Genomic DNA, 22204 nt, shown 5'->3' with positions numbered 1-22204 from the left:
CCCAGTAAAAGATCAAAATTTAACCAGCAAAAGTCGAACGTAGAAGGCCAAGTGATATCTTATGAGATTTTCTCTGGTCTAAGTGGTGTACATGGGAATATTATGGACAATCATTTACCGCGCAAAGAAAATTCCGAACTACTCGAGAAATTGATTGGAGACTTATGTAGATTAAAATTAAACACAGAAAAACCATCATACGGCACCTTACCAAAAATCACGTTGACTGACTATTCTGGAGATTTAACTACCGAGGAGCCCAAATCAGTGTATAACAACTTTTGTACTTCTAATCCAATAGACAATGTAAACAATATCAACGCTACTTACGCTAACAGTAACAACGGTTGTTTCTTGCAACCTCATTACTGTGGTTCCAAACTAGAGAACCGTTTAGATATTCCAACATTTAGCTTTTACCAAAGTGAAGCAAGGCCACCGTAAAATTCTACAATCCAGCTTATGAAATATGATAGTGAGAGATATTATAGGTCGTAATTATCAGCACCATCATCTTTGTCACGGTCATCGCCATTCGCCAACCAACAACAGCAACCACCGAAGGGTTGTTTTTAACCAGCCAAGGAAGTAAATCGATGCAACTTGCCCGGACGGCAAACCATGGTTTCAATTATGGATATCGAGCCCAAAAGACAAATCTGTGATAATCGTTCTACTCTGTCGCAGAGTGCCGTTAGTCAGAAATCAATCGATTTGGAAATTCCGATTCCACTGAAGTCACCAACCGCAACAACATCGCCCACCACCCCAGGCTCGGGTAACTCCGGAACCGGTGGAGCACTTTCGCCCAAGACAGCCACCGGAAACGCTACCGATACCGAGCTGGCCAAGCGTGCCATGAAACTGGACCTGATCGAGTCGCAAAGCAATACCGCAACTAGTGCTAGCGGTACCAGTGCTGCCAGCACCACCACGACCACCACCACACATTCCTTGACGTCGAACTCGGCCGCCACTACTACCACCGCCGTCATTATGAAGCATCGAAAGCTGAAGGAACGTACATTCAGCGACGAGCTGGGATCGCCAAAATCACCGGCAGCAGCCATAGGTATTATATTTACTCTAAGTAGTACTTAATGGTTCTGATGGAAAGCGAAAGACGATAACAGTGCGTTTAAATTATCCTAATTGAGTCAATACGATAGGACATTCAAACGAATTCATTCTCTGTTTGGTGTTGGCCTTCAAGTATTTCTGAATTTAATGCTTAATCGATTTCAACCTATGCGAACTGGTCACCGTGGGCAGAAGTTTTGTAGTTTATATTCATTTGTTGGAGGACTACGATTAAGATGTTAATAATATTCACATTGTTTGCGCTGTTGCAGTCTTCCTCTTATACTTTAGTTACATTTCTCTAAACGAATGGTTCATACAAAAATCAGAAAACAAAGCGTATTGCTTCAAATAGTATGCTTCCAATACTTATTAGAAACTCGTGCATCACTGTAAATGACTTCTCATTATTTTTACTGACTAAGGAATGAGAGGGACAAACCAAACAAAAGTGTCATTTCGTGGAGAAAGAGAATCGTTTCCTGCTAATTGAGAAGATAACAGTAAGCATACACAATGGGATAATAACTTCCAATGGTTTCTAAAATCATTATTTCATCAGGGATCCATATCATATTGCCTATACAAAACCGGCCTGATAAGCATGTGAAATCTGCCCCCAAAGAGAATGCATATTGTTATACCCCATTCGAAAGCTCATATACTGGAAACAATTTTCTCCAAGTTTCAACCCTTTAACTGCCATATTGACGGAGCTAGGGTGATTCTATTGATTTTAATTTTATTTGATTTTTGAAGAAACCGCTCCTCCGAAAAATTTGAAAAAAATCATTATGTTTAAGGCATTGTAGGGAAGGTCACTTTTGAAACTGTAACGAAATTTTCATTCTTTCTTTCATTATTCTTTCATTACATCCATCAGCAACACGTAAAGAACGTAAAGAAAGAATTTCATATGTGTGATACTCGCGACGTTCTTATATTACTACCATTCATATATGAACCACATACCAGTAGGTTATTGCTTTGTAGCATTCTAGGTTGTACCCGAAGTATGATCGTGTAAGTATTATGCAAAGGTTGAAACTTATTTACTCCTTTTCGTTACTTTGATTTCTAAGCCCTGCGCTTGAGTTGCATAAACTACTAGAACAAAGCACCATGCGTTTCGTTCTAACAGAACTTGTTGGGGACGCATGGTCGACTGTTATTTATTTTTTAGAAAAAAGCAAAAATTGTGGTCGTCCACATTTTTCAAAAATATGAAAACTTACCACCTTAACATATCCACAAAAAATTATTTATCACTAAAATATCCGGGGTGGTGCAAAAATTGGAAGAGAGAAAAATATGTTTAAAAATTTTCAAATATTTTTAATGAAACAAATACATCTTCAAAAATTTTGAAAAAAAAGATTGTAAACCTTCCCTACAATGCCTTAAACATGTTTTTTTTTTCAATTTTTTCGGAGGATCGGTTTCTTCAAAAATCAAATTTAAAAAAATCAATAGAATCACCCTAGCTCCGTCAATATGGCAGTTAAAGGGTTGAAACTTTGAGAAAATTGTTTCCATGACCTTTCTTAGTGTCAGTAGGATCCATAGTACTAGCCATGCAATGATTCTGTACACTCTGAATCGGCTGCGAAGTCTGTTGAAACAGAAAGGTCAAATTTTCACCAAAGAAATATAATGCCAAGACTTTGACTTGACCTTTCGAATATGGTATAACAATATGAATTCCCTTTGGGAGCATATTTCACATGCTTATCCTGCTGTAGCCTTTTATGTAAACATGAACAATCAATACATTTTTACAAATGAATTTATTTCTTACACTAACTAACCACAAAGCATTTTTTGTTATGTAAAATGGTCAGTAATATCGATTACACGTATTTAGAAGGACCGCACGAAACGCAGTCGAGTTCATTTTTCCTCAAGTTCCCTTTTGTACATGGATTGTATTCAAGTTTAACTATAAAACATTAAACGGAAATGCTTGCAGAAAACCAGATAGAGTGTTTCTGCAAGCTCTTCGTCTAACAAATTGTTTGCATATAGTTTTAATGACAGCAGGACTCGTTGTACCGTTTTACCCCATTTTGTCTTGTTATAATATTCAGTTAAAATTTTATCTACAATCCAGAAGCAGATCCAATACGATCTATCAATATTGGTCCGTATTACGTGGAAAACTTCAACGGTCCAAGTACATACAATTTTAATGGTGGTACTAGCCCGTTTAACCTGTTTTATCCCAATTTAATTCGTAAATCGTATTATTGGTTAAACTATTTTTCACATTCCGAAAGTAGGCTGATTGCGGTTGATTAAAATCGATTGATATTTCGTAGAAAGCTCTAAAAAGTAGATTGCAAATAGTTTCAAAGACCGCACGAATGAAGATTTCTACCGTTTTACCCCCAATTTATTTTAAAAGTCATATATTCTATGACGGCTTAAATTGTACTTCCAGAATCGGATATAGGAAACGGATAAAATACAGCAATTTGGACCATAAGTATTTTAATTGGAATTTTTGTTTATGAAATTCGTTTTGGCCTTCTTTGGGAAATCAATTGAGCTCCTCTATTCCCGCTGCTGTCGGAACCAGAATCGAAATCGGTGTAGCCTGAAGTATGTGAAATTCATCTAAGGAATTGTAAAACATTTAATTTGATTCGAAATTTTTGAGAGTCAGTGTAGCCAAATTGAATTTTTGGGTACCTTCCGGGATCCAAAACCGAATACCGGTAAAAATGGAAATAGGTTTATATTGTCATCAACTAACAAAATCTGCAAGCCCGATCAAACACACTAATCACCTTGTATCTTCTAAACTGAAGGAAGACATTTTATTTTCATCTTGAATGGATGAAATCGGTACCATCTACGAGAAAAATGAGTGATCCAAATGAAATTCAAGATTGTATGCGCGCATAGGACTTTTTCTAAGTTTATAGGAATCGATTAAACCATCTCCGAGAAATGTGAGTGTAAGAAGTTATATTCTTACAGCAGTTATTACTGTAAGCAGTTTTGAATCAATATAATTATGGAATTGTTTTGAATTCGAAAATACTGCCATCTTTCTAATACATATGTCATATTCGAACGATTATGTTACCAAAAACGATCCGTGCCAAAATCGAAACGAGACAAAAATTCATGATAATGGATTCTGTAAACAGTCTATTTGGGACTCTCAAACATCGCTTTATCATGCAGCGCTCAAAACTCCTCTTACATAAAAATATCGATACCCGACCATCAAGCCCAAACAAGTTAATAACAAAAACTTGTTTTCGTAGCAAGTGTTAATATAAGTCTGGTCTCGTTAGTAGTTAAAATATAAAAATTCTCTAACAAGTATCAAAATGAGAAATAGTTCAGATGCGATATGTTGATCGGGTATCTACGTTAAAGTGGACGGGTTTTAGCAACCCATGACTTGTTGGATAGTTATTACCGTGTGAAATCTATTTCTTTAAACATATTTTGTTTACAAGGACAATTGTGACAGATATTTTAGAAAAGTAAACATCCGATCTCAAAAACATTCAATAGCGTTCAGTCCTGTCATCTCTCAGATATCGACCTCTTTGTTAACAACGCATACGTCACCACATACACACGAACATTTGCTCAATTCATCGAGGCTCAGAAAAATTTTCTAGAGTTTGAGCGAATTCTATGCCTTGTTTTTTTATTTATCAAAAAAGGCAAAACAATTATTTATTATTTGTTGTTACGTTTCGTCTTAGACTCATTAGAGCGTTAGCAGTTTATATGCAAACAAACCGCTAAGCAGATGTAAGGATCAGGGGCGGCAAGTTGAAAAAAAATATTACTACAGATCACTAAATTGGAGGAATGGAGAGGTTAGAGGAAATAAAAAGCAACCAATAAAGTTTAGTTTCTCGTCCTAATGTTGTGACACGATCACAAACATATTCCTTACTATTCCAGTAATAGCCAATATTCGAAAGTGGTAAAGTATAGCACATTTCATATTGTAGTAAATTAATTTAAAAATTTCAGTAACTTAGTCAAGGAATATGATCGATAACGATCGTTGCCGCCCCTGGTAAGGATAATGCTATTTACAAAACACTTTTTGTTTTTGTACCGAAGTGCAATGTTTAAACTGACGAGCCGGACGAAACAAGTTTCGATTTGCTGGTCGTACAGGTTGTGATAATTTTAGAGATAAAAAATAACAGGTAAATTAGTCCCGGGTTGGTGATTCAATGCATAGGGCGCTGGTCTTACTACAAGCCAGATGCTGTATGTTCGAGCCCCAGTAGAATTGTAGCACCAGCTATGTGATGGTTATGTACGCTACGAATCGGCTGCCAAATCAGTTGAAACAGAAGGTCAAATTCCACAAAAGGAATGGAATACAAAGGTTTTGTTTCACATAATGGTTTTTATTCATTTTTCATTACGATTCGTCTTAGACTAATCAGTGCATAACAGTTTATATTGCACTGTTATGCTACCTAGCAGTTCAACATAAACCGCTAAGCATACGTAGAGTTGATGTTTTTTGCAAAACACGTTTTTGTTTTGCATAGAAGTGTTTACAAACTTTGTTCCCGGTAGTATTCAAACATCACCTCGGACAACGATTCACATTTGGTATGTGATACTTCATTTAAAACTCGCCCCATCTCAATTCAAAAATTTCCCAAGCCTCAGAGAGTCGAATTTTTTTTAAAAAATTTGTTTTCAAGATAACGCAAAGATTCTCAACTCCTCGAACGATTTCGAAAATGTGATTTTTTAAATTGAAAATCTTCAAACTTTGACCGCTATGTGGCATCACTTAACCAAGTTATATGTCCATGTCCATGCCCGATTTTGCTCGAACTTTGCAAAAGGACTTCTATAGAGGTGCTAAATCGTTAAGCAACTATCGTTTGGAGACAATCAATTTCCCATACAACCCATTGGCCCCCTACTGTACATACAAGTTTTCCGCCAATTCGATTTACAGAGGGGTCGCGTATAACGCAGTTCACCGGGGCGCGAAAAGCGAATCCGCGATAAACGGGACCCAGAGCATATGGGATTTCGACTGATTGGGGCTGTGAACGGTCATCTCGCTTCGGTCGACATATAGAGCTATACAATCTTTGGCAAACTTGTTGTAGATACTTAGACCAACAATTTAGTGTAGTTTGACAGACAATTAGTTGAGAACTGCTCCACCAGGTGCGCTTTGAAAAGAGCATGAAATAAATCATATGTTTACTATAGAAAAAAAAAACAGTTGACATCTGGAATCTTCAAACAACTTTTCGAGAGACTCAAAGTTTATTAACAAGTTAAATGTATCTTTCGGAATCACTCCATCAGTTGCAATTAGTGTGCTTGCAATGGTAAATGTTTCAATATCAAAATTATGCTTTAATTCTAAAACTAAAAAGATTTTGTTTTCTACTAAAATGTTCGGAATGTAATAGTTTACATTATGAAATTCATATTCGTTAGAAATTCACTATTTTGCCAAAGAAAATTGATTCTGTTGATGATGTAGAATGTTGGTGTTTTCGAAAAAAATGTTCCGGAGCTCAAAACAGATCAAATAGTGTAAACAGTAGTAAGTAATAATTTCTCTCAATTCAGGGTTATAAATTACTGCAGCTCAAGGTCATGTTGATTTTTTGAAATGATTTCTTCGAGAGGTTGTTTTAGGGTTTTGTAACCATTAAATAAATTATTTTTTATTACATCTACAAGATGGTCTACTATATCTAAAAATCAGAATTGTTTACGAGAGTGATGTTATCAATCAGTTTTTCAATAAGTTGGTGAATGATAGACAAATTGAGAACTGTTTTACTAGAAGACGCTAGTAAGCTACTGGAGTATTAGGATGAATATCGACATCTGAAATCTAAGGAACATGATAGAGTGAAACCCGTACATCCTACTAAAGTCTTGACTATTTACATAGTTAGATAAAATGTTAAGTACATTAATCGTGACATGTATTGCCTATTTAATTTAATTTGAATTCAATTATTTTAATAAAAATGGGAAAAGTCCAATGAAACGAAAATTTTATAGTCTAAATTCAGTTTTTTCAACAAGTCAGAATAATCAGCTCGAGATTGTAACAAAATCGGCTACGTTAACTGCCTAACATACGCTCCTGATAGTTGGAAAGTTTGTAGGGATCCCTCCAAAGGAGACTACAAAGAGTAAACTGAAGAAGATTATTCTGAATTGCTTCGATGCACCTTCTAAATTATCACACATGTAAGATATGTCGTAATCGACGTTATATTGAGCACTAGCGCATATGCTATGCAGAGATGACAATTTTTTTTCTAAAACACCCTCAATTATGCAGTGAAAGATCTTCCGAACAACTTTCGTAGATACTGTAAAAATTACGCTACATAAGCTCCTACCATGTGGAGCTGATTACTTTTGAATTGATTACTTTTAAATACATTTATGTTTTGCGCATAATTTCTGTTTCGCAATTCAGAATAATCTGAATAACCGAAACTGGTTCAGGACTACCACCTTTCCTAAAATTCAAAACCGTCACGAGTATTCCAACTTTATGGTATTAAATGCAATACATTTTTTTCATGCTTTTCTCAATGCGGTTCTGGTAAAACAATTCACAACTAATTTTCATTGAAATATTACTTTTAGTCTCCACAAACACAACAAACTCTCTGAATACAGTACGACTTTATTCTATTCTCATTTTATAAGAATTTTCAAGAAATGTTTGGCGGTCGCTATGAAATAAAATTAAAAAAAAACATGTATGGTTATGTACTTATCATTATATCTAGCAATACAAATAATTAAAACTTTAATATGAAGTTCGAGTTCCACTCTCTCAAGTTCCTCAAATGTCGATAACTTATTCTTATAGTTTGTTAATACTAGCTAGTAGCTTACTAACACTTTCTCTGAAAACAGTATTCGATTTGTCTATCCTCCACCAATTTATTGGAAACAGGGTTCAGTAGATACAATAAGAATTGTTTAGTCAATCATTTAATAGTTATTGAAACCCTAGAACAACTTCTCGAAGAAACCATCTGAATGAGTCAACATGAATTTCCAACCTTGAATTGCACACTAGCGCCACCAACTGGAGAATTTTCAGATACTGTTCACACTACATATTTGATCTGTTTTGAACTCCGGAACATTCTTTTCGAAAACACCAACGCTCTATATCATCAGGGTTTAGAGATATCACATAATAATTTTTCTATCGTCAAACTGTGAACCCACATGCGCCATTTGATGGACAAATTCTCAACTAACATGGTTTTCATAACTTATACCCTGACATTCACAACAACTTTCCAACAAACAATACCGCTCTATATCTTTTCGTTTTTGGATAAGGGCATAATTCTGTTAATTAAAATGTGTATTCAATCACACTAACTACATCTGATGGAGTGATTCCGAGTTAAAACATTTGCTGTTTGACAAACTTTGAATTCCCGCTTTCTTCAAAATACTATAATTTGCGAGCTACTTTAAGATCAAACCGTTTTGTCTGTGTTAAACGAATGATTTATATCATGCCTTTTTCAAAGCGCCCCTGGCTGAGCAGTTCTCAACTAATTGTCAAACTACACTAAATTGTTGGTCAAAGTATCTACAACAACTTTGTCGAAGATTGTGTGGGTCTATCTGTTGACCGAAGCAAGATAGCCGTCCACAGCCCCAATCAGTCGAAATCCCATATGCTCTGGGTCTCGTATATCGCGGTTTTCCGGCAATTACGAATCCGTCAACAACAAATACCGGCAAAATCTAATCCGCGTTATACGAGACCCCACTGTATTTGATTATTGCACATGCAGATCTAACAAATTTACGATTTCCAGCGATTCACACGATCACATCGATCTAACATGCATTTCTTTTACTCTGCACACTAACAGGTCGGGGTGGTGCCACCCACCCTGTGGTACCGCTCCCAACGACGATTTCCTCGCATCCAGACGTTGTAGACGATCGCAAGGCACTACGGGATGCGCTGTACCAGGGCATCTTCCACCGGCACCGGCGTACGATATTCGCCGTTGGCAGTTTTTTGCGAATGCTGAAAAGCCGCAGCTCGTCCTACAACACCATCCGCAGTTCGTCCGAAGGCGAAGATGACACACGATAAAGGGCCTCATTAGCAGCATCGTCACCTCTGAAGTTGAAGGTGCTGTAAATTATCTCTTGAAAGTACTACCGCAAACAGAACGATACAGGTACACACTGATGACGATCAAAAGAATCCCTTGCACCGAACGGTTCACGATACACAGTCGCTATTTGGGATAGTAAAACTTTAGCCGATAGGAATGAGAAGAATAGAGAGTCCTGTATCATACAAGAACGCATTTTGTCATCGAATGGTTAGAAGTGTTTTATAACATTAGCCGGTTAACCGGTTCAAGATAGACAAGAAAGCTAGTTTGATCCTCTATAGGATGGAACACCCCGGAACTACTTAAAAAATAAGATCATATTTGTTATTAGATAAGCCAAATGTGCTTGAGTTTGTATATTTTCTTTTCTTTTAGAATTAGCACAACGTAGTATGCAGAACGAATAATTTTAGAATCTTTAAACAAACTTTGCAAACGTTGACGACAAAAATTTGCAAAAAAAAATTATGCCTCATACCATTTTGAAAGAGAAAGTTCGTTTCGCCAGTGCTTGAAGAAACTCCATTGATAATTTTACGCAACCAAGCTTCCCCATCAAGCTGCCACCAGCAAATTATATCTCAATACATTTTCTAGACAGAGACTGAAGCTCGATTTCTAAGGCTTCATTTCCTCGATACTGCTATTGTGAGTATTGGAAGTATAATTGCATAAATATAATTCAAGGAAGTAGGATTGTTCTAAAACGGGTATCATAATTAATTTGCGTATGAAAAATGAATCAAGCTTCAGCTTTTATTATCGTACAAAATTTGTTTCCACATAGACTCCACGCCAGACTCGGTTTTACGCTTTAAATTCAGCCAGAACTCACCCTTCCAGAAGACCATTGAAAGTATTAGTGAAGAAAACGGTGTCGTCGCCCTACACGCTCGAGCTATAATCGTATGTAGGTATACGGAAAGGAGCACAATGTCACACGACGCTGTGAGATGCCGCCGAGGTGAAGGAAACGCTGCCAACCTCTGGGCAAGCTTATAGCTACTTTACTTCCTGCTTAAATTGCGAACCCAGAAACCGTTGAAAATAAATATGCAGTACTACTACATTGTAACACCCCATCGAAGTAGGTCACTTGGTGCTGGTTAATTTCTATTCAGCACGATTTGCAGCGTATAAAAACGTGACGATAGAATTCATAAGAACCAGAAAAAGATTAGCTAATCGAAATGAGTTCACCACTACAATTCGACGCACTGCTACTGGTTGAAAGTTTTGATGAAAACCTGACAGTTCAGCGGTTATTTATTTTATTTTCTGTTAGATAAATCCGGATCATAATTAAGCGAACAAACACGGAAAGAGCCCAGCAAAGCAATGACAATTCAAAACTTTGATAGAATTCAGCGTCCTTATTCTACCGTCGTAGATGTGAGTCCGAATACATTGTCAATCGAATTAAGCATTTGTATTATGATTTCATTATTGCAGTCATTTAAATTTTATTTTATTTTCCTCCAGTAGAAATTCCAATTGTCACACATTATAATTCGATTTAGGTCAAATTTAAACATTCGATAGAAAAAAAACTATCAGAATACCAAACTGTTGACCATAAGTTCAAATATTTTTCGAATGGTTCACAGCCTCCTAATTCGTTACACCTGGGTAAAATCACTATGCGGCATTTCCTATCATATATTTCAACATGAAACCAAAGATAAATTCAAGATTACGATGTTGGAACAATCCATTGGAAAATGTTAGGTCAGTAATCGTTAACCAGTAGGCTCAGTAATAGTGTAATTTTATTAACCCGTCCACAAGCTTCGGCAAAATGTCATGGAAACAATACAAGCTAGAAAGCAAACAATCATATTTGTGCATTAAGCACAAAATGATTTGTTGCTTCCTTTGACTTTCATGCTTCATGGGATGAGACAAAAAAACTAAACAAAATTCTAAGGAATAATCCTAAATAATTTTATTTTTCTTAGTTCAAGGATCACTGAATATGCCACAAAATTGCTCAATATAGTTCATACTGTAACTCGATATTTTTTCAAACATTGCCATACACAGAAAAAATTAATGATATTTACACGACATGTAATTCAATTATACTTTGGAATAGACATCAATTGAATCAAAAATTTAATTGAAACCCATCATCGTTGTAAAAGTAAATTAGAACGCCTTGATTTTTCAACGAATTATACAACATATTTTAATTTACGCTTAGTTTTACTTTTAAAGTATATTGAAAAGTAAAGACCTGAGGAGTAATTTTATACTCATTTTCCTACTCAAAATATGTGCATAAATGGAAATATTTTTATCTGTGTAGTTACGACGTATGTAGCGATCAGACGCTTGTTGTTGAGCTTCAAATGATGATTGTACTCAAATTGACAGTGATCCGAGTTCATCGTGGAGTTCTATTCAAATAATACAAGACAAATCGTAAAACACTCTATCTTGAGTTTATCTTTGATGAAACCACATATTTTCATCTGCCGTTCAGCAGTTATTTTCTACTATTTTTTTTCATAAATACGTTTAGTTCATAGGCAATATACATAAGTTTTTCTTCGCCGTGGCATCCACAATACATAGTAGTTTAAACCTAATACATTTCGAATATCATATTAGTATGTTGGTACTCATTAGTTAATCTAAACACTGTTTTTATCAAGCGAGTTGCTATTTTAAATTACATTAAATAAAATACATTTATTTTGTACATGATCTTATAACTATTTCAGGTTTGTTTGTATCAGTTCACCACTTATATTTAATATCCTATAGTTGGCTATTGGTTGAACTCATGGAAGAGAAAACAGTCTAACATAAAATAAAATTTAAATTGGAACTCCAATGGATTTAATGAAATGATAAAGAAGTTTCATGTATGGAAGGTCACGACAAGCAAGAATGTCGCGAACTGGGACATTGGATAGTCTACCTTGGGTACGCAAGGAATTTATTAGTTGAGATCTGACATCACGAAACTCCACGCATGTCCAAACAACATGGTCAATATCGCGGTAACCTTCGCCGCAAGCACAATGATTAGTCTCGGAAAGTCCAATTCGAAGGAGATGTGCATCTAACGTGTAGTGATTGGACATGAGTCTGGACATCACACGAATGAAATCTCTACTCACATCCAGTCCCCTGAACCATGCCTTTGTCGATATTTTAGGAATAATTGAGTGCATCCACCGACCCAGATCATCTTTATCCCAAGAAGCTTGCCAGCTGGCAAGTGTTCTTTGGCGAGACGCGCTATAGAATTCGTTGAAAGCAATCGGTCTCTCATAAATCTCACCCTCAATTGCACCACGTTTGGCTAAACTATCGGCTCTTTCATTGCCTGGAATGGAGCAATGAGCCGGAACCCAAACTATTGTGATTTGATAATTATTATTCAATGTGACGTTCAGGCTTTGTTTTATTTTGCCCAAGAAAAAAGGTTCATTTTGGCAAGCAGCGTTTGAGCGAATAGCTTCAATTGCACTCAGACTATCTGTGAAAAGAAAATAATGGTTTGGAGATAATGTGACGATTACACTCAAACTACAATGAACTGCTGCTAACTCTGCTATATAAACAGATGCAGGTTCTTGAAGCTTAAATGAGACCGAAACATTATTGTTGAATATACCAAACCCAGTAGCCTCTTCAATTCGTGATCCGTCCGTGTAAAATATTTTCTCAGAGTCAATATGCCTGAACTTACTTGTAAATATTTTTGGGATTTCCATCGAGCGTAGGTGTTCCGGGATTCCACGCACTTCGCGCTGCATGGATGTGTCGAAAAATAAAGTTGAGTCAGGGACATTTAGGAGGCTGACACGGATAGGAATATATCTTGAAGGGTTGATTTCCTGTGACATATGGTTAAAATATACTGTCATGAATCTTGTTTGAGATTGAAGCTCAACTAGCCTTTCGAAGTTATTAATAACCAGGGGATTCAGTACCTCACATCTTATTAGCAGTCGCGATGAAAGCTCCCAAAAACGATCTTTCAATGGAAGAACTCCCGCCAGAACTTCAAGACTCATTGTATGTGTCGAATGCATGCACCCTAAAGCAATTCGCAAGCAACGATATTGAATTCGCTCTAATTTGATAATATGAGAGTTTGCAGCGGAACGAAAGCAAACGCAACCATATTCCATCACTGAAAGTATCGTTGTCTGATACAATTTTATTAGATCTTCCGGATGAGCACCCCACCAAGATCCTGTTATTGTTCGAAGAAAATTTACTCTTTGTTGGCATTTTGTTATCAGAAACCTAATGTGTCCTCCCCACGTGCATTTGGAATCAAACCACACCCCAAGGTATTTGAAAGTCAAAACCTGTTGGATCAAGTTATTTTCTACTATGTTAGATAGAACCGAAGCATAATTGTTTTTGATAGTTCGGCAGTTATTTTCCGATTGCGACGATTTGACTGTAAGCGAACAAACACGGAAATAGTCTAGCGAAACAATACAAATTTCAAAACTTTTGATAGAATTGTTCCTATTCAACCGTCGGAAATGTGAGACCGAATACATTGTCAATCGAAAGGAGCATTTTTAGAAGCTTTCTTATGACTTCAGCTATTCAAATTTAACTTAATTTAACTCTAGTAGAAATTCCAATTGTCAATTATTATAACTTGATTTAGGTCAAATTTAAACACTTGATAGAAATAAAAACTATCAGAATAAAAAAAATGTACCACAAGCTCAAATATTTTTCGTATGATTTAATTAATTAACTGCTTAATTCGTTAGACCTAGGTAAAATCAATCTGCTTTTGGCCTGTCCTATCATCCACATTTTTCCAAAAAAAGTACTTTTAAAAGGGTTAAAACCTCATATAATTTGGTTTATTGTGCCCCCATGAAAATGAGACGATTACTTTGAAAATTATTCAAGTTCATTTCAAATAAACGAGGGATAGTCACCTAAGTTTACTGGTTACATAATTAAAATCGTCTCCATAACTCAAAAAGATCACCCAAAAGTTACATAAAATATCAAAATAATTGATGAATCCAAAGCTACCAAAATTTTATAGTTATATTTTGTCATGATGCCCATTCGGGGTTTCCGAAGTTTATGTGAGTAAAATTGGTTGGTAAGGTTTGAAAATAGAAGAAGTGCGTATTGCCCTATCTACCTGGGTAGATGTAAATGGCAAACAAAGATCAAAATATTAACAAATTTTACCATCATATCTTGTCTTGACGTTTCTGTGCTATCATAGCGATAGTTGATATTTTCTTGATATTTCATCTAGAGAATCAAGAAATTTTACAATATCTGTTTAGTATATAAATTTTATCAAGTACAATTGATCCAGTAGTATCTTCAAATAAAATACAATTGAATAAACTGCATAAGAATCAGACAAAAGAAATTCTTATTATATTATTTAATTCTGAATGCTAGAATATAAAATAACTGAAAATGATAGAATTTTATATTTTGTTGATATTTTCTCATGAAGACTTTATTATGAATTTTGATATTTTACCTCTTATATAAAACTAAATAATGTTAATTCCTACCATTGAGATGTTCGGTTTTAATAATAAAATTTGTTATTGGTTTGCAAATCACTTCTACCCGGGATACGCCTAACATCTATGGAACCATATGGTTGTTCCGATACAAATAATATATACTCAATACAGTGAAAGGTTGAATTTCATTCACTCAGACTCAACTTAAAGTTAAAAGCGGTTTACCTATTTTTAACTTCCCGCATTAGGCTTCAGTTTTTTTTGGTGGTTTTGTTCTCTGTTTTCTGACAACAATGGGAAAAAAAGAAATGAATGAAATGTTTCGAAAGCACTGAAAAGTAAGTCAAACGGAGTTACTTATTCAGGACTTCCCAGGCTTTAAAGCTGTGGTAAAAATAAACTAAAATATAAATGAAACGCTTGCTAGACTGTGTGAAACATCACGATTTCAATGTAGGTTTCACACGATCTGGACAAGGGATGCGACAAATTGAAATAGATCATCGTCAGTTGACAGTAGTTAGTGGGTTGTATTCCAAATCGTTTGATTGACATTGAACATATAAACAGACAACTTGTTGCTGTCGAACATTATCCATTATGAGTTTATTCATGGCGTCATCTTGCAAAACCTATTAAGAAAATTTTGTCGTGTTTCTGCTTTTAAGCAGAATACAAAAATTAATTCTTAAAAAACAAATAGAAACTGAGAAAATGTCAAGCTGCTTATGGAAAAGCTCAATTTGGCAGAATAATGTACGATTCAGACGGTTCGTCTCGTTCCGTCACCGTCACCGGAACGTCAGCATCCGTCAAAATTAGTTTAATATGATAGTCCCACGATAAAAGGGCCTAACTGCAAATAAGAGTCTCTCTTTGTTCACATTCTCTTTTGATTATTACGGAGCCATTACTGCAATTTCTTGAAAGTGTCCAATATAAATCGAAAGCTTGTGGTTTTAACTTGAAAGTTTTGCGAAGAGTATGGCGCCAAATATAAAATCAATCCGGTAAATCGTGAAAGAAAACGTAAACAAAGAATAACTGTCATTTGCAGTTAGGCCCGTGGGACTATCAAATACTTTCTTTACCGGATCGTTCATACGGTGACGTTGTGTGTGAATATCTCCATAAGAATGCATTCAACTAATTTTGACGGTAACGGTGACAAAGGCTGACTGTTGCGGAAGGTGATGTATCATCTGAATCGCATTTAATTCAGTATGTTACATAACATTGCGGTACCCAAGCAAAACTTAAGCCACCATTTCGCTCCTTTAACAAGCGACAAATCTTTCTTCAATGTTTCGGGACGTTGTCATGTCAGAGAACCCTTTTGTTGATTTGTTGTATATACCGATATTGGTCAATCGGTAACAAAAGTTTCTCTTAAATGTGGTCCATTTCATAGTTTAGGTTATACGTGAACTTGTGCTTATTAGTGATTCTACAACCACACGATTAAAATAAAGTACCCATTTATATGGATTATTCGATCCATTTCCGACAAAACTGGCAAAACTCATTTAATGAAAAATAACCTTTTCTCAAAAATGGGTAATGCGAATATGTGTCAAAAAATGGGTGGTTTACTACCCAGGTTTAAATGAGGAAACGAACCAAAAATAGATAGAATACTACCCATTTTCAGAAGATTAAGATATCAAATATGATGCATATTCGAATTGTTTTGAAATAACAAAACTCATGAGACCATTTGTAAAAGATTTATTGCAATATTTATACATGCCGTGCCTTCAATGTAATATTGTACATCTAGCTCTTCAGTGTACGTCAATTAGTTCACAGAGGCGCTAAATGTGATAAACTTTTCAAGGCCAACTCTTGTCAGAAAAAAGTACGGGTGTGTAATGTCCGAGACATAACTGGATGTCGTGAATACGAAAAAACTGAAACGCTTTCTTTTTACTTTCGAATATCAATTAGTTGATCGATTATGTGAATTGTGACAGCTTTCCCCTTCTTCACTACTAGAATTTGAAACGATGCACCTAAACTGAATCGGTGCTATGCAATTTATATAGAATATCAGCAGCAAGTTCCTACAACAACTACGAACTACAACTTGTTGAAAACAGGGCCGTATATAGTAAAGCAAAATTTTGCATAGTTCTTTAGGAATATGTTAATGGTTCTAAAAAGAACCTATTCGAAGACTTCAGGAATTAGGGACTGAACCTGAGTTCAAGAGCTTAGAACAGAATTCAGTTACAATTTTGTTCTTGAACTACAGTTTTGAAACTGAATTTAGTTCCGGAATCCAGTTCCAACATGCAGGCTCTGAATTCTGGAACTAAGTTCCTGAAACATAATTTTGAAAGTAAATTATCCACCCGACGACCGAAGTCCAAATGAGAGTACGGCATGAGCATTTCATGCTTCAAACTTGATTTGTTCTTACTGATAGTGGGAAAACCTCACGTCGACATCCAGTTCCGTCCGAAGCACTAGAAGAAATGATCGATTTACAATCAAAGTTTACCATTTATACTCGGCCAGTAGATAACCGGAACTGATATATGCCTGACTACCTCAAAACTGTCGTCCGGGTGCGAAAAATGCAAGCAAGTATGATGAATTTTCCTCATTATTTCCAAATGTTTTAGAAAACTTTGTTTTTCAGTTATTAATGGTTTTCTCACGTTGTTGAATATTTAATCACAAATTCCTGATTATATTTCTGATAACTTGCAGAAAAAGTTATTTTTATGGATTAAGTACATCAAGAGATATTTGCGATAAAGTTCTGCCTATTCTTACACAGTGTAAATTTTGAAAAGACGCCCCATAGTAAAGTTAGTCGTATTCACGACAAAATTAGTGAACTACTGGAACAAGAATCAAACATAATAAATCGAAACTTATATTAATAATAATGTTAGAATTTATTTAAACTGGACGAATATGCAAGCTTCGTCGCTATGCACTAATTCTGATGATTTTTAAAAATTCGTTTTCTTGCATACTAATATCTTTCAAAAAATGTTCAACCAGCTATGGGTGTTTATTTATTCATTTATTTGGTTGATCAGTAATGTGGATGAGGGTAGTATTTCAACTAGCTTTACACGTCAAAAAGTACTCAACTTTTGACAGTTCGAATCGAAGTAGAAAATGGGTACTTGGGAAACTCATAAATAAGTAATACATTAAAACCGTGCAGAGATCAGCGGAGACGTTGTTATGATCACGACGTAAAATACACTGGTGGCGTGATAAGACAGTTTTGGTTGTGTTGGTAATTTTCTCACGAAATTAAGTATGGCGCGCCGGGATTCAAGCATGTAAACATAAACAAACGACCATTTCAGATCGGGATTTCACTTCTAAGTTACTCCAGTTGTCGCGCAGCCTGGCGAATCTTTGGCACTAATTGAAAATCTGGACATTTTTTCTTCAGGGGCTTGCAAGGTAACGTCGAAATATAGAAAATTTTACACACATCCGATTCTGTTCATTTCGTTGGAGGAAGGATTTGGTGGATCGCACTGTGGTATCTATTACAGCTATTATGGATAATGGAGTGATTGTGCTGTGGGTGGCATTTCAAATGCAGGTGATGAAAACGATTGAAACATCCCGGAACAAAACACCGCATTTAAGTGTCAATATTTTCGCAAACAGAACCAACTCTAAATATTTTCATAAAAGCAACTCCCGGAACGTCATTTGTTTATGTTTTTTCTTCTTTACGTCTCTTTGTTATTCCAAAATAAAATGACAACCGCACTAAACATAGAAAAACGTGATCACCAGGGTATTTTACATCGTGGTTATGAATTCAATTGAACTTTCAAAAGCGATTCCAATCTGCTTGTTTACAATTACCATGATATTCAAGATTTCTCGCTTGATTTTTCATTAGGGCGTATAAGCAAGTGACAGCTTCTCTTCGTTTACTTACTCTTTTATTAATTACCAAGCGGTTTCCACGTTTATCATTCAACTCTTTGCATCAAATGATACCAGAAACTTTCGACTTTCGAACAGAGTAGTGAAATCAAAGAAAATCTTTTTAATCACATCACAATAATCGAAAGAGAGAGTGATTAAAGAGAAACTGTCACTTGCTCATACGCCCTAATGAAAAATCAACCGAGATTTTTGTTAAGTTTATCTCGTTGATCGACGATTTTACTCTTCGCTGATCTTCGATTGTTAGGTCACTAGTGCAACTTTTCAATTCATTTTTCTAATAAATATTCCCAAACATGAAACTAACATTTTATCGCTTATTCCTTAAATTAACACAATAAAACGTGAGTCATAGAAAAACTAATTTATCTTGGAACCATGGAATTGGAACAATGATTAGTACTGCTGCACACGGTCGATTTAGCTAATTCAATCGACTTCGCGATTATTTAACCTGACCACGTCGAATTTCCGAAGTGAGTGTTCTAAATTAATTTTCAGTTCGCATTTTTCAACAAGTATAAGTATGAAACAAAATGTAACGTGATAGAATTTCCAGCACCGAAAGAGAAAACATTTTAAAATGAATTGCTGTCAAACAACACCGCTTTTACGTATTAATAGGCAGGACAGTGATTATTATTTGAGTGCTCCTAATTAACTGAACGACCTTATTTTTTGTTCGGTGGATCCCGTCAAGGGCTCCCAAAGACCCTCTGTTCCTCTGTTAAATCGGCCCTGCTATCAAAACTTTCCAACCCCGGCGGCATGCTATTTCTCGGTTGATTTTTCAGAAGGTCGTAAGAGCAAGTGACAGTTTCTCTTTGTTTACTTGCTCTTCTATTAATTACCTAGCGGTTACATCGTTCATCACTCAATTTATTGCGAAAGATGATATTCGAAACTATCGACTTTCAAACAGAAATGTGAAACCCAAGAAAATCTTTATAACCACAGCACAATAATCGAAAGAGAAAGTGAAGATGATGAAAAGGTCACTTGTTCTTACGGCCTTCTGAAAATTTAATCGATATTTACAATAAAATAAACTATGTGTCCAAATATTAAGTGACTCAAGCTTCATGCATGTTTTGCTCGTACGACAAATGTTAAATTTGCTATAACTTTTGGAAAATTATTAAATGAAATGAACATTGAATATTTAAAATATACCAATTTGGAAACTAATTTTTTGACTGTCAGTGTTTCGTCCGAGTCAATGCATAGTCAATGCACAGGTCTTCCAGTTATGTATGTTCAAGACCCGACCTTCTAAGATTCGTAGTGTCAAAGATCGTAAAACAAGCCATTGAATGGTTCCTTACCCTAAGAATCGACAGCGAAATCTGTAAAAACAGGTTAGTCAAATTCCATAATCGACTTTCAACCGAAGCCTAATTCACCACTGAAATATTCAATCACTACAGAGTATATTGATGCATATTTTGCATAAATCCAGTTAATGGATTCAATCAAAGTATTCATATTCATTTTACTTGTGTTCGTACATATTTATACCACGAAGAAAAGAGATCAGGCGATTTCCAAACATGTCTCGATTCTCACTACATGTTATGAAATTATATAATGCTGTTTGAGTTCCATGTACCTATTATCAAGAAACAAGCTGAAACAATCGTCCAAACTCGGTTTAGCTATTCATCTAAACCGAGTTTGGACGATTGTTTTTATGCTTCGCGCAATTTCTGTTTGGTCTAATCAAAAATGAATTTAAACAATTTTTGTAAAATAAAATAATTTTAGACTCATCAGTATAAAACAGTTTATATTGAACTGGTATTACCACTTACTAGATCAATTAAGCAGACACAAAATATGTTCCGGACGTAAACGAAAGATTACATTTTGACTACAGTGCTACTGCTAAGTGGTAATAGCAGTTTATTTGACACTGCTATTCACTAATAAATCGAAAACGAAAAATGAAGGAAAAATGAAAAATATCTAATGCAAATTAAGAAATGAGCTACCGAAAAAATCACAGATGAGGGTCAATCGATTGTTTTTGACATAATCGTCCCAAATGTCAATATATAAAGCTAAATAAAAGACCCGTTTCTTCAATAATATTGATTAAATTTCTTATTGCAGTTTTATAAACTTTTCGTTTTCATTTTGCTTATCGATAAACAATATTTGACACCCCTAAACATTGACGATAAGTACTAGCTTCGGTGCTTTCAATCAACCATCGGCGGCCGTCGATCATCATCATCATCATCATCATCATTATCAACGAAAATGGAACATCAATCCTACGGCATGAATAATACAATCGAAACTGAAACATGCAGATTGTACTTATCTATGCTTCATGCTTCACTAGGCTACCAACGAATCATCGGCTAATACAGTAGTTCAGGCGAAACGAACTGATGAAAAAAAAATGTGCTTCAAAAACAAGTAACATTTAGGAACAAATAATCGGAACCTATAGCCTTTTTTGAGACTTGATATAAAAATCGATATGACTCGGACAGCACATTATCTTTCCTCGACTTTAGCTGTATTTTAAATGATATTGTTTAAGCTACCCAAGCATTTTAGAAATGATAACAAAGGTATAATCGGGAACAGACGTCTAGCAACAGGTTAGCTGAATAGCATATTATTAGTTTGCCCCATTTTTGTACATCATCTATAGAGAAAGTAGCAGATGAAACAGTGTACACACATTTGTAATGCCAGCATCGTCGTCGTTGTTACTTTTTTACATCTTTATGAGCGTGCATTAGTAAACAAGCCCATCAGCTAGTTGAATAGTGATTAACATAACATTATATGAGCATAATAAATCATACACCACAAAACATGCGCATTTCGTGAAGAAGAAAGAACATAGAGCATTGTAAAATTTGTGAAAGCAAACTATAAGATACATGAAACAATCTAGTTAAGTTTATACGCATTCGAACGTATGGAATATAAGCTAAATCATTAATTGAAAAAATGTATGAATATTGGTTATTTTTTGGGCAAACTGGATAAAATGTACATTTAGCGAACAGCATGAGCAAGTAGTCTAGTTATGGTTAATAAATAAAATTTATAATATGATAAATGCTGTTTATTGTTTCGGTTTAAAAAAATAAGACAATTCCCTCTGTATGAAAAAAAACCGACAAAAAGAGATAATTATATATCCAAAATTACATTTTGTGCGTCTCGTGGGCGTGGAGAACAACCGGTCTAGTAAGCGTTCTGTTGATGGTCAATTCTCGGTCGAAGGGTTTATGCATGATTTCCTACAAAGATACGACTCCATATTTTCCTAATGGTGTCTTTGACTGATTGTACAATGTAACAAGTTAGTTTATTTAACTATACTGGTAACTGTTGTGTTATGGAAAAAGCGCAATTTTTATATGCAAGATATGTTTAAGATCTTCCGGTGTTACGAATAACAACCATTCAACTCTTCTTATATTTTAACAAATTTCGTATGAACGACAATCAGTTTACTAGAGATAAATTGAATATGGAACTTTATGAGTTTCGTTTAAGTATATGTTTTACGAA

The 22204-nt window shown here is 35.2% G+C and overlaps 1 protein-coding gene across 1 annotated transcript; it reads left to right on the top strand.

Annotated features, from left to right (window-relative positions):
- The first annotated feature begins 617 nt into the window (after positions 1–617).
- LOC131433119 (mucin-5AC) lies at positions 618–21746 on the top strand. The gene is made up of 2 exons (XM_058599939.1): positions 618–1072; positions 8982–21746. The coding sequence occupies exons 1-2, from the start codon at positions 622–624 to the stop codon at positions 9209–9211; spliced, it is 681 nt and encodes a 226-aa protein (XP_058455922.1). The 5' UTR covers positions 618–621; the 3' UTR covers positions 9212–21746.
- Positions 21747–22204: the final 458 nt, after the last annotated feature.

Source organism: Malaya genurostris, chromosome 2 (genome assembly GCF_030247185.1).
Source record: "Malaya genurostris strain Urasoe2022 chromosome 2, Malgen_1.1, whole genome shotgun sequence".
NCBI lineage: Eukaryota > Metazoa > Arthropoda > Insecta > Diptera > Culicidae > Malaya > Malaya genurostris.
The sequence above is the reverse complement of the archived record's forward strand: the minus strand, read 5'-3'. Positions and strand labels throughout refer to the sequence as shown.